A 12,626-nucleotide genomic window follows, 5' to 3' on the forward strand; every position below is an offset into this window, starting at 1 on the left:
TTCATACATAACATGTAACTCAAAGTGCTTTACATAGACAAAATAAAAACATTCCCTCAAACCCTTCGGCCCAGAGGAGACCAAGCTGTGTTTACAAATGGCTTCCTCTCTGCATGATACAGCTTTGACTTATAGCTAATGTAGCTTTAGCAACATGAGCTTTAGCAAACATAGCTAAAGCTAACTATGCTACTTAGATAATGAATTAACATAGCTTATGCAGCCATTTTAAGAGCTTATCTTTAGCTATGTAAGGAACTTTGCTCTGTTATCTATAGCTAATGTAGCTTTAGCAACATGAGCTTTAGCATACAGAGCTAAAGCTAACTTAGCTATGCCTACTACGAGGATACTGAGCTTAAGGAGCTGCTTTTTGAGCATAGCTTTAGCTTTATTAGCTACATGCGCTAGGATATCTATATCTAAGTTAGCTTTAGCAATGGGAGATTTGGCAAATGAAACTAATGCTAACTTATCTACATAGACAACATAGATACGTAGCTGCTTTGTTAGCTTAGCTTTGGCTCTGTTATCTACATAGCTAAATTATCAATAGCTAAGTTCGATTTAGTAATGTGAGCTTTGGAAAACATAGCTAGAGCTGACGAAGCTACATAGATAAAGTAACTCTATAGCTTACATAGTTGCTCAAAGACGGCAAACATTTTTCCACTGTGCAAAACTTTTTATCACAATATAATAATGTTTTAACAACATTACAGCAGCTTTTCCTAGCTCTTATACCGGACAATTATTCATACATTTATAAATTAATTCTCTCTGAGTTATGATCTGTGACATATTTACAGAATTAACAGACAGGAAGTCCTCAGGAGTTTTGCTGCAAGAGACAAGACAAAAAAGATAGATAATTTAGGTTCAAATAAAGTTAAAGTGAAACTAAAGTGGGATAGCATTTGTTTAAAGTAAATCTTAAGTCTGTATAAGGTGTGCCATCTCTCACCAGCAGCGCTCGTCCTTTCGTTTCTATCGGTAACAGGAAGATCCCAAGAGAGCAGATCAAACACGCCACGGCAAACGGACTGAGCGCCGTAATCACCGACTTAGACATCAGCACCTGAAGTACACACAGAGTCAGACAGATGGAACACATGAGGATTCACCTGAGAGGACGTATGTGAACTCACCTGAGCGATGAACGGAGCGGTCATTCCTCCGATTCGACTGAACGACGTACAGAAACCCAACCCTAGAGAGCGCGCCGCTGTCGGATACACCTGAGACACGATGCACTAGTTAACACCTGATCCACTCACGTTACCTGAGGATGTGTACAGGTGTGATCTTACCTCTGCGGTGTAAATATTTACCACGATAAAGTTCATGGAGACGAGCGAGCGGAGCAGGAACAGGAGAATGGTGAAGCCAAACCTGCAGAAACAAAACAATTTTTGTATCTTTTCCACTAAGAAAGGCTTTTAGTGTGGTTCATCTTTTAATAAAGAAATGTGTAGTTCTGATAAAACTGCTGCTACAGCTGCATCCACTCTAATCTCTTCTTCACCGCCATTGTTTACAGGCTTGCAGTGAAATTTAACCCTGCTTATAGCTACGGCCTTGTTTTCCTCAAATGATGCTGATCAGTTAAGTCCGTTCTCAGAGATCATTTCAGATTGGAGCTGCCAGACTTACCACCACTTTTCTGTTGTTTTATCCACTTTTGTCCCATTTTGCCAGTTTCTGCCTATTTCTTGCCTCTATTATTACCTGTTTTTGCAACTTTTAAGTCATTGTTTCCACTTTCCACATATTTTTGCCTCCTGTAACTTATTTTGATCCCATCTCACCACCTTTTCTGCCAATTTAAAGCCATTTTTGCCACTTAATACACCCTTTCCATCACTTTTTCTGCCCGTTTCGGCCATTGTAAACCCATTTTCGCTACTCTATTTATGATTTTCTATCAGTTTTGCACACTTTTTACTTTTCTTTGCCACTTTAAACAGAGACTTTTAAAAACCTGTTTTACTACCATTTCCAATTATTTGCTGCTTTTAACCAGTTTTGCCCCGTTTAAAACACTTTTCACTACTTTTTCTGCCTGTTATTGCTACTTTTAACCCATTTCTGCCACATTAACTCATTTTGATTCTGCTTTAAGAAAAGGGTTTACACTTTGAAGAGGATATTAACAATTGAATAAATAGATGAAAAGGAATTTGTTGCTTTGATTAGAGCAGTTGTTTTTAGGTAAAAAAGTAGAATATGATTATCAGAGATTAACTTCACAGTAGATCATGATTTTCCTGACCTCCATTGTCCCCCATTTGTCTGGGCCCCAGAAAGCTTTTCAGTACCACCGATTATTGAAGTAACATCAAAATAAAATTGTATTAGAATAAAATGATTATTTCAAAACATTTTCTTTAAAAAAGTATTGCTCTGTCTGTGTCTCTTACATGGTGGTGCAGATGTTGAGCAACATAAAAGTAACCGCAGCCAGCGCCTGTAGAACAGTCATGGTCATCTTCCGTCCAAAAATGTTCAGCAGACAGATGTTTAGAGGAATCACTGAGAGGAGAGAGTCATATCTTTATTAATCTACAAATATCCTCCATGGATGGATATAGAAACATAAATAAGAAAAATGGACTTACGAGCGACCTCTCCCAGACAGTTGATGAGCAGCGTTTGGTAATCGCTGAGGCCAAAGGGGATGCAGTAACAAAGCCCGTCCTCATGGCGGTGTTTAACCTGATGCTCTAAGTCTGCGTCCTTCACGCACAGCAAGTTCTTCTCCAGCAGCTCCGAGCTGCTCAGCACCGAGCCATAGTACCCGAAGGATGCCACAAACCTGAGACAGTCATAAACTGAGAAACAGCTCTGTCTAATGAAAGATAATAAAAATAGACTAAAAAGGAGACTTAGAGGGACGTTACCATGTGTACCACAGCAGTAAGGACGTCCTCCTGTACATCGGGCTGATCAGAGTCCTCCAGCTGCCTCGCTCTTTCTGGAAAAACAAACCATACAGAACCTCAGTGACAAGCTAAAGGGGTTAAACTGTTTGATATTTACATATTTTTCAATACTGAATGCTTTGAAATGATACAATCTCTGTTGTTACTGGTAAAAAGTATCCAAAATACTAGAAAAGTGTGTCCTGAAGGTGTGCCTGGAAGCTGTGGCATAAAGTCCATTGTCCATTGGTTTCCAAAAAGAATTTAAAATTTTGATCCATCTGACCACAGAACAGTTTTCCATTTCTCATCAGTCCATTTAGAATGAGCTTTGGCCCAGAGAAGACCAAGCTGTGTTTACAAATGGCTTCCTCTCTGCATGATACAGCTTTGACTTGCATTTGTTGATGGCATGGTGAACTGTGTTGACAGTTATTTTTGGAGGTGTTCGTGAACCTATGCAGAGATGTTGCTTTGTGAGATTAGCTTTAGCTACGTTAGTTATGTAGCACTGTTATCTTTAGCTAAATTAGCTTTAGCTAGGTTCACTACATTAGCTTCTTTAGCTACACAGATCAGTTATCTACAGCTTAGTTAGCTTCAGCATACATAGCTCCATTTTCAATAGCTAATTTATCTTTTGCAACATCAACTTTAGCTAAAGTTAACTTAGCTACATAGAAAACAGATATATAGCTTATATAGCTGATATATGAGCTTAGCTTTAGCTCTGTAAGCTAAATTAGCGATGTAGCTACATTAAGCTTTAGCCCAAGCTAACCCAGCTACATAGATAACATAGATAAGTAGCTTATGTAGCTGCTTTGTGAGTTTAGCTTTAGCTACTTTTGCTATGTAGATTCATTGGCTACATAGCTTCACTATCTGTGGCTAAGCTAGCTTTAGCAATTTGAGCTTTAGCAAACATAGCTTAAGCTAACTATGCTACTTAGCTAATGAATTAACATCGCTTATGAAACCGTTTTGAGAGCTTATCTTTAGCAACGTTAGCAACATTGCTCTGTTAGTATATCTAATGTAGCTTTAGCAACATGAGTTTTAGCAAACATAGCTAAAGCTAACTATGCAATGCCTATTACGAGGATAATGAGATTAAGGAGCTTCTTTTTTAGCACAGCTTCAGCTTTACTAGCTACATGCGCTAGGATATCTGTCTCTAAGTTAGCTTCAGCAATGGGAAATTTGGCAAATGAAGCTAAAGCTAACTTATCTACATGGACAACATAGATCCGTAGCTGCTTTGATAGCTTAGCTTTGGCTCTGTTATCTACTTAGCTAAATCATTGATAGCTAAGTTAGATTTAGTAATGTAAGCTTTGGAAAACGTAGCTAGAGCTGACCAAGCTACATAGATAACATAACTATGTAGCTTACATAGTTGCTTAGTGAGCTTAGCATTAGCTACTTTAGCTAAGTAGCTTAGTTATCTAGGCCTATAGCTTAGTTAGCATTAGCAACAAAAACATTAGCAAACATGGCTAAAGCTAGCTTAGTTACATCAATATGTAGCTTACATTGATGCTTTGTGAGCTTAGCTTTGGCTGCTTTAGCAAAAATGTCTTGGACCTAGTGAGCAGAAGTGGTACCACAGTCTCTATTCATGCTTTAAACAGTTTCAGCAGCATAAATAAAAATAGAAAATACAAATAAAAACAAAAATGGCATGTTTGTTGGTTGTTTGTAGTTTAAAATATGTTTGCTCCAAAGTAAAATTAATCCCTCAGCAGTGCCTCTCAGGTGCATTTTCACTATTAATGTAATGAAGCACCGTACAAAAACACAGTGTAAACAGGCCGTCTGTCTCTGAGCAAAAAAAAAAAAAAAAAAAAAATCCTCCTTTTGCAGATTTGCCTTCAAAATGGGTCAAAAAAGCTGAAAAGGAAAATAAAACTCAGGTGTGAACAGACCACAAGTGGCTCCACCAGACGTCCTGGAGGCAGTGATGACTTGTTCATGTCAGCGATCTTCTGCAGAGTTTTAATGGCGGCCTGAACGTTTCCCGCCGACACATTAAAACGAGCCGACTCAGGGATGAACTGAGGATTGAAACAGATAAAAAAATAAGTTACACACCGCTTTTCAAATTATTATGCAAATGATATTTTCTCTGATCCTAAAAATTTGATGTTAATGACAGTCAGTATAATTTAAAGTCATCAACCTTTAGAGCATAATTCAAATTTCATTGAACAACCTAGTGATAACCATTTTTTTTCCAAAATGAAGAACTCAAAATGCACTGTTCCACATTATTACACACAACAGAGTTTCTAAACATTTTATAGGTTGTAAAGAACTGAAAATGGTTATTTGTTGAATTTGCAGCATTAGAAGGTCATATTAAGCTATTTGAATCAAAAATATCTTAACAGGTCAAGTTCCATGTTAACATAAGAGCCCTTCTTTGATATCACCTTCACAATTCTTGCATCCATTGAATTTGTGGGTTTTTGGAGAGTTTCTGCTTGAATTTCTTTGTAAGATGTAAGAATATCCTCCCAGAGCTGCTGTTTTGATGTGAACTGCCTCCCACCCTCATAGATCTTCAGCTTGAGGATGCTCCAAAGGTTCTCAACAGGGGTGAGTTTCTCTCTTTTTATGCCCATAGCAGCCAATGACACAGAGGCATTTTTTGAAGCATGAGATGGTGCATTGTCATGCATGAAGATAATTTTGCTACAGAAGGCACGGTTCTTCTTTTTGTACCATGGAAGAAAGTGGTCAGTCAGAAACTCCTACCAGCTCTCTCCTCATGATTCCGGCCCAAAATATGACTCCGCCCCCTCCTTGCTGACATCACAGCCTTGTTGGGACATGGTGGCCATCCACCAGCCATCCACTACTCCTCCATCTGGACCATCCAGGGTTGCCCAGCACTCATCAGTAAACAAGACTGTTTAAAATGAGTCTTCATGTATTTCTGCACCCACTGCAACCGTTTCTGCTTGTGAGTGTTAGTTAGGGGTGGCTGAATAGTAGGTTTATGCATGACTGCAAGCCTCTGGTGGATCCTACACCTTGAGGTTGGTGGGACTCCAGAGACACCAGCAGCTTCAAATGCCTGTTTGCTGCTGTTACATGTCTAGGTGTGTAAATAAATGACACGAGACGGCTTGCCACTTAGAGCGGGTGTATTCAGCAGCTGTGCATACATAGAACTGCAGGATGTCAACACGTGGGCAGGTATATATCATAACAGGCCTTGTCCACTAGAGAGAGCTGTTGACTAATCTATTACAAGACACCATGTAACAGCTGCTTTGTAATGGCATTTTAGCAGCTGCTCTCTTAATCTGATTAATTTGTCCGGCAGAAACCTTCCTCATTATGCCTTTATCTACACAAACCCATCTGTGCTTTGAATCAGACATTAATTTCTTCACAGTATAATATCTAATGTTTCCATACCTTGTCCAAGGCACTGCACTATTTGCTGAAACCTGTGGCCTGCTTAATAATGTGGAACATCCTTCTTAAGTAGTTTTCCTTGAATTGGGCTCCCCTGGCAAACTAATTATCACAGGTGTCTGAGATTGATTTCACTGATCCAAAGAGCCCTGAGACACAATACCATCCATGAGTTTCATTGAAAAACTAAAAAAGTATTATTCATGACACTGAAATCAAATTTGCATAATAATTTGGGATGTGGTGTAGTGGCACAAAGGCAAGGATGGACAGGTAAAGGCAGACAGGTACAGACAGGAACATTTGTGTCTCACCCTGAAGAGGAAGATGAGGATGATACTTGGGGTGATGGAGATTCGGATCATCCACCTCCAGCCCAGAGTCGGAATGAGCAACATTCCCAGAAGGATGATCAGCATGGAGCCAGCCATCCAGAAGATCTGATGACATCACACAGACAGAAAGCATGATGGGAAATCAAAGTGACTTCATTAATAAGATCGATTAAACTGGGCCCAAAGCTGGCCCACCCACTTTAAATGTAGGCAAATGGGAAAGCCTGGGTCTTTAGGGATTTAAAAGCTTAAAAATACAAAAACTGTACAGTCTAATCTCTCTGTAACACAACCTGAATCACAATGTCCCTGAAGAAATAAAGAAGTGATGAAGAGGAAGTGTTGAGGATGAGGATGTACCGTGACCAGAGGCAGCAGGATTGCTCGGTGCTTCGCTGGGATGAACTCGGTTTTCAGCACAAACCTGAAACATCAACATGGAGCTCAGTCATCATCATCTGTGTTTGTGTTTTTGTGTTAGTGTGTTTTTTTTTTTTTTTCTTATTCTGACCCTTGTGACACTGCTGCCATTCCACATCCCACCATGCCGCGGAGGAAGACGAACCAACCGTACGACGGAGCGAACGACGTGAGCAGAGAGAAGTAGGCACACCACACGAAGCCTCCAAATGAAACCTGGTACACACAATACATCACTACACACCTGTTTTGCTACCTTTAACTTACTTTGGTTGCTTTTTTCCCAATTTTTGCAAATTGTAACCCATTTTTGCCATTTTTTAAAACATTTTCTGCAATTTTTGGTCCTCATTGACCATATTTTTTCCATTTTAACCCATTTTTCTCCACTTTGTCCATTATTGCCACTGTTTTGCCACTTTATGCCTATTTTGGCCACCTCTAGCCAACTTTTGCTGCTTTTTGCCACTTTTGACCTATTTTGCCAATTTCTTTCTATAATTTTTTGTCCTATTTGGCTACTTTTTGTGGCCATTGTAACCCATTTAGCCACTGTTTAGCCTCTTTATGCCCATTTTATCCACTTCATTTTGCCACTGTTAAGCCAATTTTTTCTGCTTGTAGCCCATTTCTACCACATTTTTGCTACTTTTAATATATTTATGCTGCTTTTTGCTCATTTTTGCCATTTTAAACTTTCTAAGATTCCTTTTTCGCGCTTTTTTGCAAAATTTTGGGGTTTTGCCATTTTGGCCACTCTTTGACCTTTTTTTGCCACTTTTAACCCACTTTGCTGCTCTTTGCCATTTTTTTAACACTTTCTGCAACTTTTGGTTCTATCTGACCAATTTTTTTTTCATTTTAAACCATTTTCTCCACTCTTTGTCCATTTTTGCCACTGTTTTGCCACTTTATGCCTATTTTGGCCACTTAATTTGGCCACCTTTGACCAACTTTTGCTGCTTTTTTCAGAGGTGTATCAGTGGGTAAACCAGGTAAACCCAATGAAGAAACTGGAGCACACGAATCACTTGAGGACGTTTAATCAGGTGCAGAGGACTAACGTTTCGACGCGCACTGCGTCTTCATCAGAGTCTTCATCAGGTTTGACTCTGATGAAGACGCAGTGCGCGTCGAAACGTTAGTCCTCTGCACCTGATTAAACATCCTCAAGTGATTCGTGTGCTCCAGTTTCTTCATTGGGTTTACCTGGTTTACCCACTGATACACCTCTGATTGTTGCTGGTCCTTTTGTGAGCACCGACCTCCACGAGTGGAGGGGTTGAAGCGCAAGAGACTCTCTCACCATTTTGCTGCTTTTTGCCACTTTTGACCCATGTTGCCATGGGTCTACTGTTTTTGTCCTATTTGGCTACTTTTTGTGGCTATTGAATCCCATTCTCCACTGTTTTACCTCTTTATGCCCACTTTATCCACTTCATTTTGCTACTTTTAAGCCACTTTTTTTGCTTATAGCCCATTTCTACCACATTTTTGCTACTTTTAATCTATTTATGATGCTTTTTGCCCATTTTTGCCATTTTAAACTTTCTAAGATTCTTTTTTGCCCTATTTTGCAAAATTTTTGGGTTTTGCTATTTTGGCCACTCTTTGACCATTTTTGCCACTTTTAACCCACTTTTGCTGCTCTGTGCCATTTCTTTCCACTTTTAACCTATTTTGCAACTTTATACCCTTTTCTTCAATTTTTTCCTCCCAATTCGACCACATTTTTGCTATTCTATGCCTGCATTTAAGCCAATTCATTTTAGCACCTTTTTCAGGATTTTTTTTTGCCACTTCTAGCCAATTTTTTTCTGCTATTCATCCATTTTGTCCACTTTTAACCTCTTTATTTGCCACTTTTTACACATTTTAAAAATAATTTTCTGCATCTAAGTTGGCTTCCTTTTTACCTACTTTATTTTCTTGAATCCTGATGTTTGTGCACATCATGGCTTAGTTTTAAAGTCTGACATCTCTGTCCTTATTGTTAAGTTCAGTGTGCCCATCCACACTGTTAACATATCAATAAAAACCTAATTTTGTTTTCAGAAAAGTGGTTTATATCTAAAAAGGATATTCTGTATTACGGCATCAATAAATAAAATTATTTTTTGATGCTATGATAAGAGTGGCAGTTATTTATAATATAAATAAAATATAATAATCACAGCTTTACTTTACAGTGGACAAGGATTTTTCTGAACTCCTTGGGCCCAAGAGAGCTCCCCCCTTTATCCCCCCTTATGGGCAGCGTTGCCAACATTACACAAAAAACACAACATTTTATAAGAGTGAAGTCCAAGCTCCACCTGAAGCCCCAAACAGCCTGAAATGCACAGGATACAAGGTTTGATTCTGACCTTCCAGCGTCCGTATTGGTCTGCCAAGTATCCTGATAAAGCTGCACACACCATTAAGCCCAGAAACACCACCTGATACACAACACAGACACAACCTGCTCTTTTATACTGTAATGATAAAACACAGTAATACTGTCAAGATATTGCACTTTTAATGACACTGTCTAGTAATAATGTCAGACTGTAACTGTTCTAATAATAAAAGTGGTTTAGATAAGCTTTATGATTGGTTAACTCACCGTGGTGACGAGAGCGACCTGCCAGTCCTCCAGACGCCACTCACAGCGAATCTCAGGAGAGATGACGGCCAGCAGCATAATCTCCATCGCGTCAACTATCTAACAAAAACAAGACATGACTATGGATATTATAATCAGTGGTGTGCATGCGGGGGGGGGGGGCATGGCCTAATTGTTGAAAAGCACATGCTAAACTGCCCGCTTGGGAGCCAAAATGCGTGTTAAAGTGCCCTCTCTGGAGCCAAAACACATGCTAAAATGCCCTTGAGAGCCAAAACACATGCTAAAGGGCCCTTTTGGGAGCCAAACAGCATGCTAAAGTGCTCTGGAGAACCAAAACATGTGCTATAGTGCCCTCGAGAGCCAAAACACATGCTAAAGTGCCCTCTTGGGAGCCACAACATGTGATACAGTGCCCTCTTGGGAGCCAAAACACGTGATACAGTGCCCTCGAGAGCCAAAATGCATGCTAAAGTGCCCTCCTGGTTGGCAAAACACACTAAACTGCCCTTTTGGGTAGAAAAAACTCACTAAACACCGTATGTGCCCTTTTTTTCCTTCTCGCCCCAGCCCTTGATAAAGTCTGTTCACGCCACTGGTTATGATACAGTTTAGCACACATCATGATCTTCATCACTCCTGTAATCATCACACAATAATACACACACTGTACCGGTACCAAAAATCAAATGTCCGGCTGAACTAAATGACTACAGACCTATTGCCCTAACCTCACACATCATGAAAACTCTGGAGCAGCTGATTCTACGCCTACTGAGGCTTGAGGTAAAAGACAAACTCGATTCCCTGCAGTTTGCATACAAAGAACACATTGGAGTGGATGATGCCATCCTCTTCATGCTTCACCGTGCCCTGTCCCATCTGGAGGAACCTGGAGTTTATGTGAGAATCATGTTCTTTGATTTTTCAAACCCATTCAACTCCATCCAACCCACCATACTCAAAGACAAGCTCACAGAGATGGGAGTGGATCCTTCCTGTGTTTCTTGGATCACAGATTACCTGACAGGAAGGCCACAGTTTGTCAGGCTGGGGAACTGTGTTTCTGGGACATTAATAAGCAGGACAGGGGCTCCACAAGGGACAGTCCTGGCTCCATTCCTGTTCACATTGTATACATCAGACTTCAAATACAGCACTGAGTCCTGCCACATTCAGAAATACTCGGATGACACTGCTATCGTGGCATGTATCAGAAATGGACAAGAAGCCGAATACAGGGATCTGATAAGTGCCTTCAGTGACTGGAGTCACAAAAACTGCCTCCTACTCAACACCTCAAAGACAAAGGAAATGATCATAGATTTCCGCAGATCCAAACCCGCTCTTCGGCCAGTGAACAGTTGTGGCGTGGACATCGTACAAATATTTAGGTGTACACCTGGATAGTAAGTTGGACTGGTCTAAAAACGTAGACTTCATCTACAAAAATGGGCAGAGCCGCCTCTTTTGCCTGAGAAGACTCCGATCAATAGACATCTGCATCAAGATGCTGCAGATGTTTTATCAGTCTGTGGTGGCAAGTGTTCTGTTTTATGCTGCAGTCTGCTGGGGAGGCAGTGTAAAACACAAGGATGCAAGGCGTCTGAACAAACTGGTTAAAAAAGCTGGCTCTGTGGTTGGAATCAAATTGAACTCATTGGAGGATGAGGTGGAGAGACGCGCACTGAGCAAGGTGGAGGCCATTCTGAGAAACATGGATCATCCACTTCATATCTCCCTCAGTGAGCAAAGAAACAACGGTGGTGAACGACTCCTATCCCTGCGCTGCAGGACAGAAAGATTTAGGAAATCTTTCATACCATTAGCTATTAAACTTTATAATTCTACAGTAAACAGATGAGAATCCCAGACGAGTGAATTTCCCTTCAGGGATGAATAAATTTCTTGTATTGTATTGTATTGTAATAGATTTGAAGCAACATAAAGATTCTACTAAAGTTTATTCTATTAAATTTTTTGTATTTCCATCAGCTCTACACTGATCAGATTTATGCTTAAAGATCTGAAAAGTAAACAGATGAGAAGACTCAGAGTTTTCTTACATTGGTGCTGCCCATGATGAAAAAAAGCAGGATGTGAAAACGTCCAAAGCCGATAGTTTCTATGGCCTCTTCGACAGTGAACGTCTCATCTGCAGACACACAGGTAGAGACTGAGTTAAGGTTCAGTGAGGAGCTGCTGCCCTCTGGTGGCCAGAGGAGGAACAGCAGAGGTCTGCAGCTGTTACTGAGGTTTTAATTCAATCACTGAAAATCTGACTGATATTTCCCCATAGCTCTCTGATTTCTGTCTCACCTTGTCTGTTGTTGCCGCCGTTCTGCTTGTCTGAAGGGTTGTCGTGCAGTTCCACCTCCTGCAGGTGGATGGCGTTCACCAGCTGAGTCTTCATACTGTCACCCATCCTTTATGGGCGTTTTGTTCTGAAAGGACACGGCAACATGAATCAGATCTGTTCAACCTGTATAGATGAGTCAGGATCTACATGCATGATCTAAAAATGTATTTTATTTACAACACAGTCCACAGACCTCCACTGTCAGGCTTCTTCTGCTGCAGGCTCCACTGTGATGAGACTTCCTCTGTAGGAAGGAAAGATGAATTACAAATGAAACTTGCAAAGTATATCTATTAAAGCATTACATGCATGTACATATGAGGACATTACATTTTGGCTTTCTTAAAACATGGTTATAATTTTTTTGCAACTAGAATCTTTGAAATAATGATCAGAATGTCCACTGAAGTTTAAGTAAGCTTGAAGTGCTGGAAGAATTCACCGTGAAATGTTCAGGAATTTTCATGGAAATTTAAGGAATTTTATTTGAATATTTTTGGGGGACTTTCCTTGGCTATTTTTAAGTATCTACAAGGAGATTTTAGGGATATGTTTTT

General features: G+C 40.1%; 1 protein-coding gene across 1 annotated transcript; it reads right to left on the minus strand.

Annotated features, from left to right (window-relative positions):
• Positions 1–829: 829 nt before the first annotated feature.
• On the minus strand, positions 830–12,313 carry LOC121505816 (putative transporter SVOPL). The gene is made up of 16 exons (XM_041781367.1): positions 12,263–12,313; positions 12,030–12,154; positions 11,777–11,865; positions 9,711–9,809; positions 9,472–9,543; positions 7,197–7,321; positions 7,046–7,109; positions 6,665–6,790; positions 4,850–4,978; positions 2,901–2,974; positions 2,619–2,815; positions 2,421–2,532; positions 1,311–1,392; positions 1,149–1,238; positions 965–1,078; positions 830–841 (listed from the first exon to the last, which is right to left on the minus strand). The coding sequence occupies exons 2-16, from the start codon at positions 12,133–12,135 to the stop codon at positions 830–832; spliced, it is 1,491 nt and encodes a 496-aa protein (XP_041637301.1). The 5' UTR covers positions 12,136–12,154; positions 12,263–12,313.
• Positions 12,314–12,626: the final 313 nt, after the last annotated feature.

The sequence above is a fragment of the Cheilinus undulatus genome, linkage group 23 (genome assembly GCF_018320785.1).
Source record: "Cheilinus undulatus linkage group 23, ASM1832078v1, whole genome shotgun sequence".
NCBI lineage: Eukaryota > Metazoa > Chordata > Actinopteri > Labriformes > Labridae > Cheilinus > Cheilinus undulatus.

Coding starts and splice junctions, on each gene's coding strand:
- LOC121505816 (XM_041781367.1), bottom strand. CDS start 12,135: ATGGGTGACAGTATGAAGACTCAGCTGGTGAACGCCATCCACCTGCAG. Junction 11,866..12,029: donor CGGCGGCAACAACAGACAAG/GTGAGACAGAAA, acceptor GTGTGTCTGCAG/ATGAGACGTTCACTGTCGAA. Junction 1,393..2,420: donor CTCAACATCTGCACCACCAT/GTAAGAGACACA, acceptor TTGTTTCTGCAG/GTTTGGCTTCACCATTCTCC.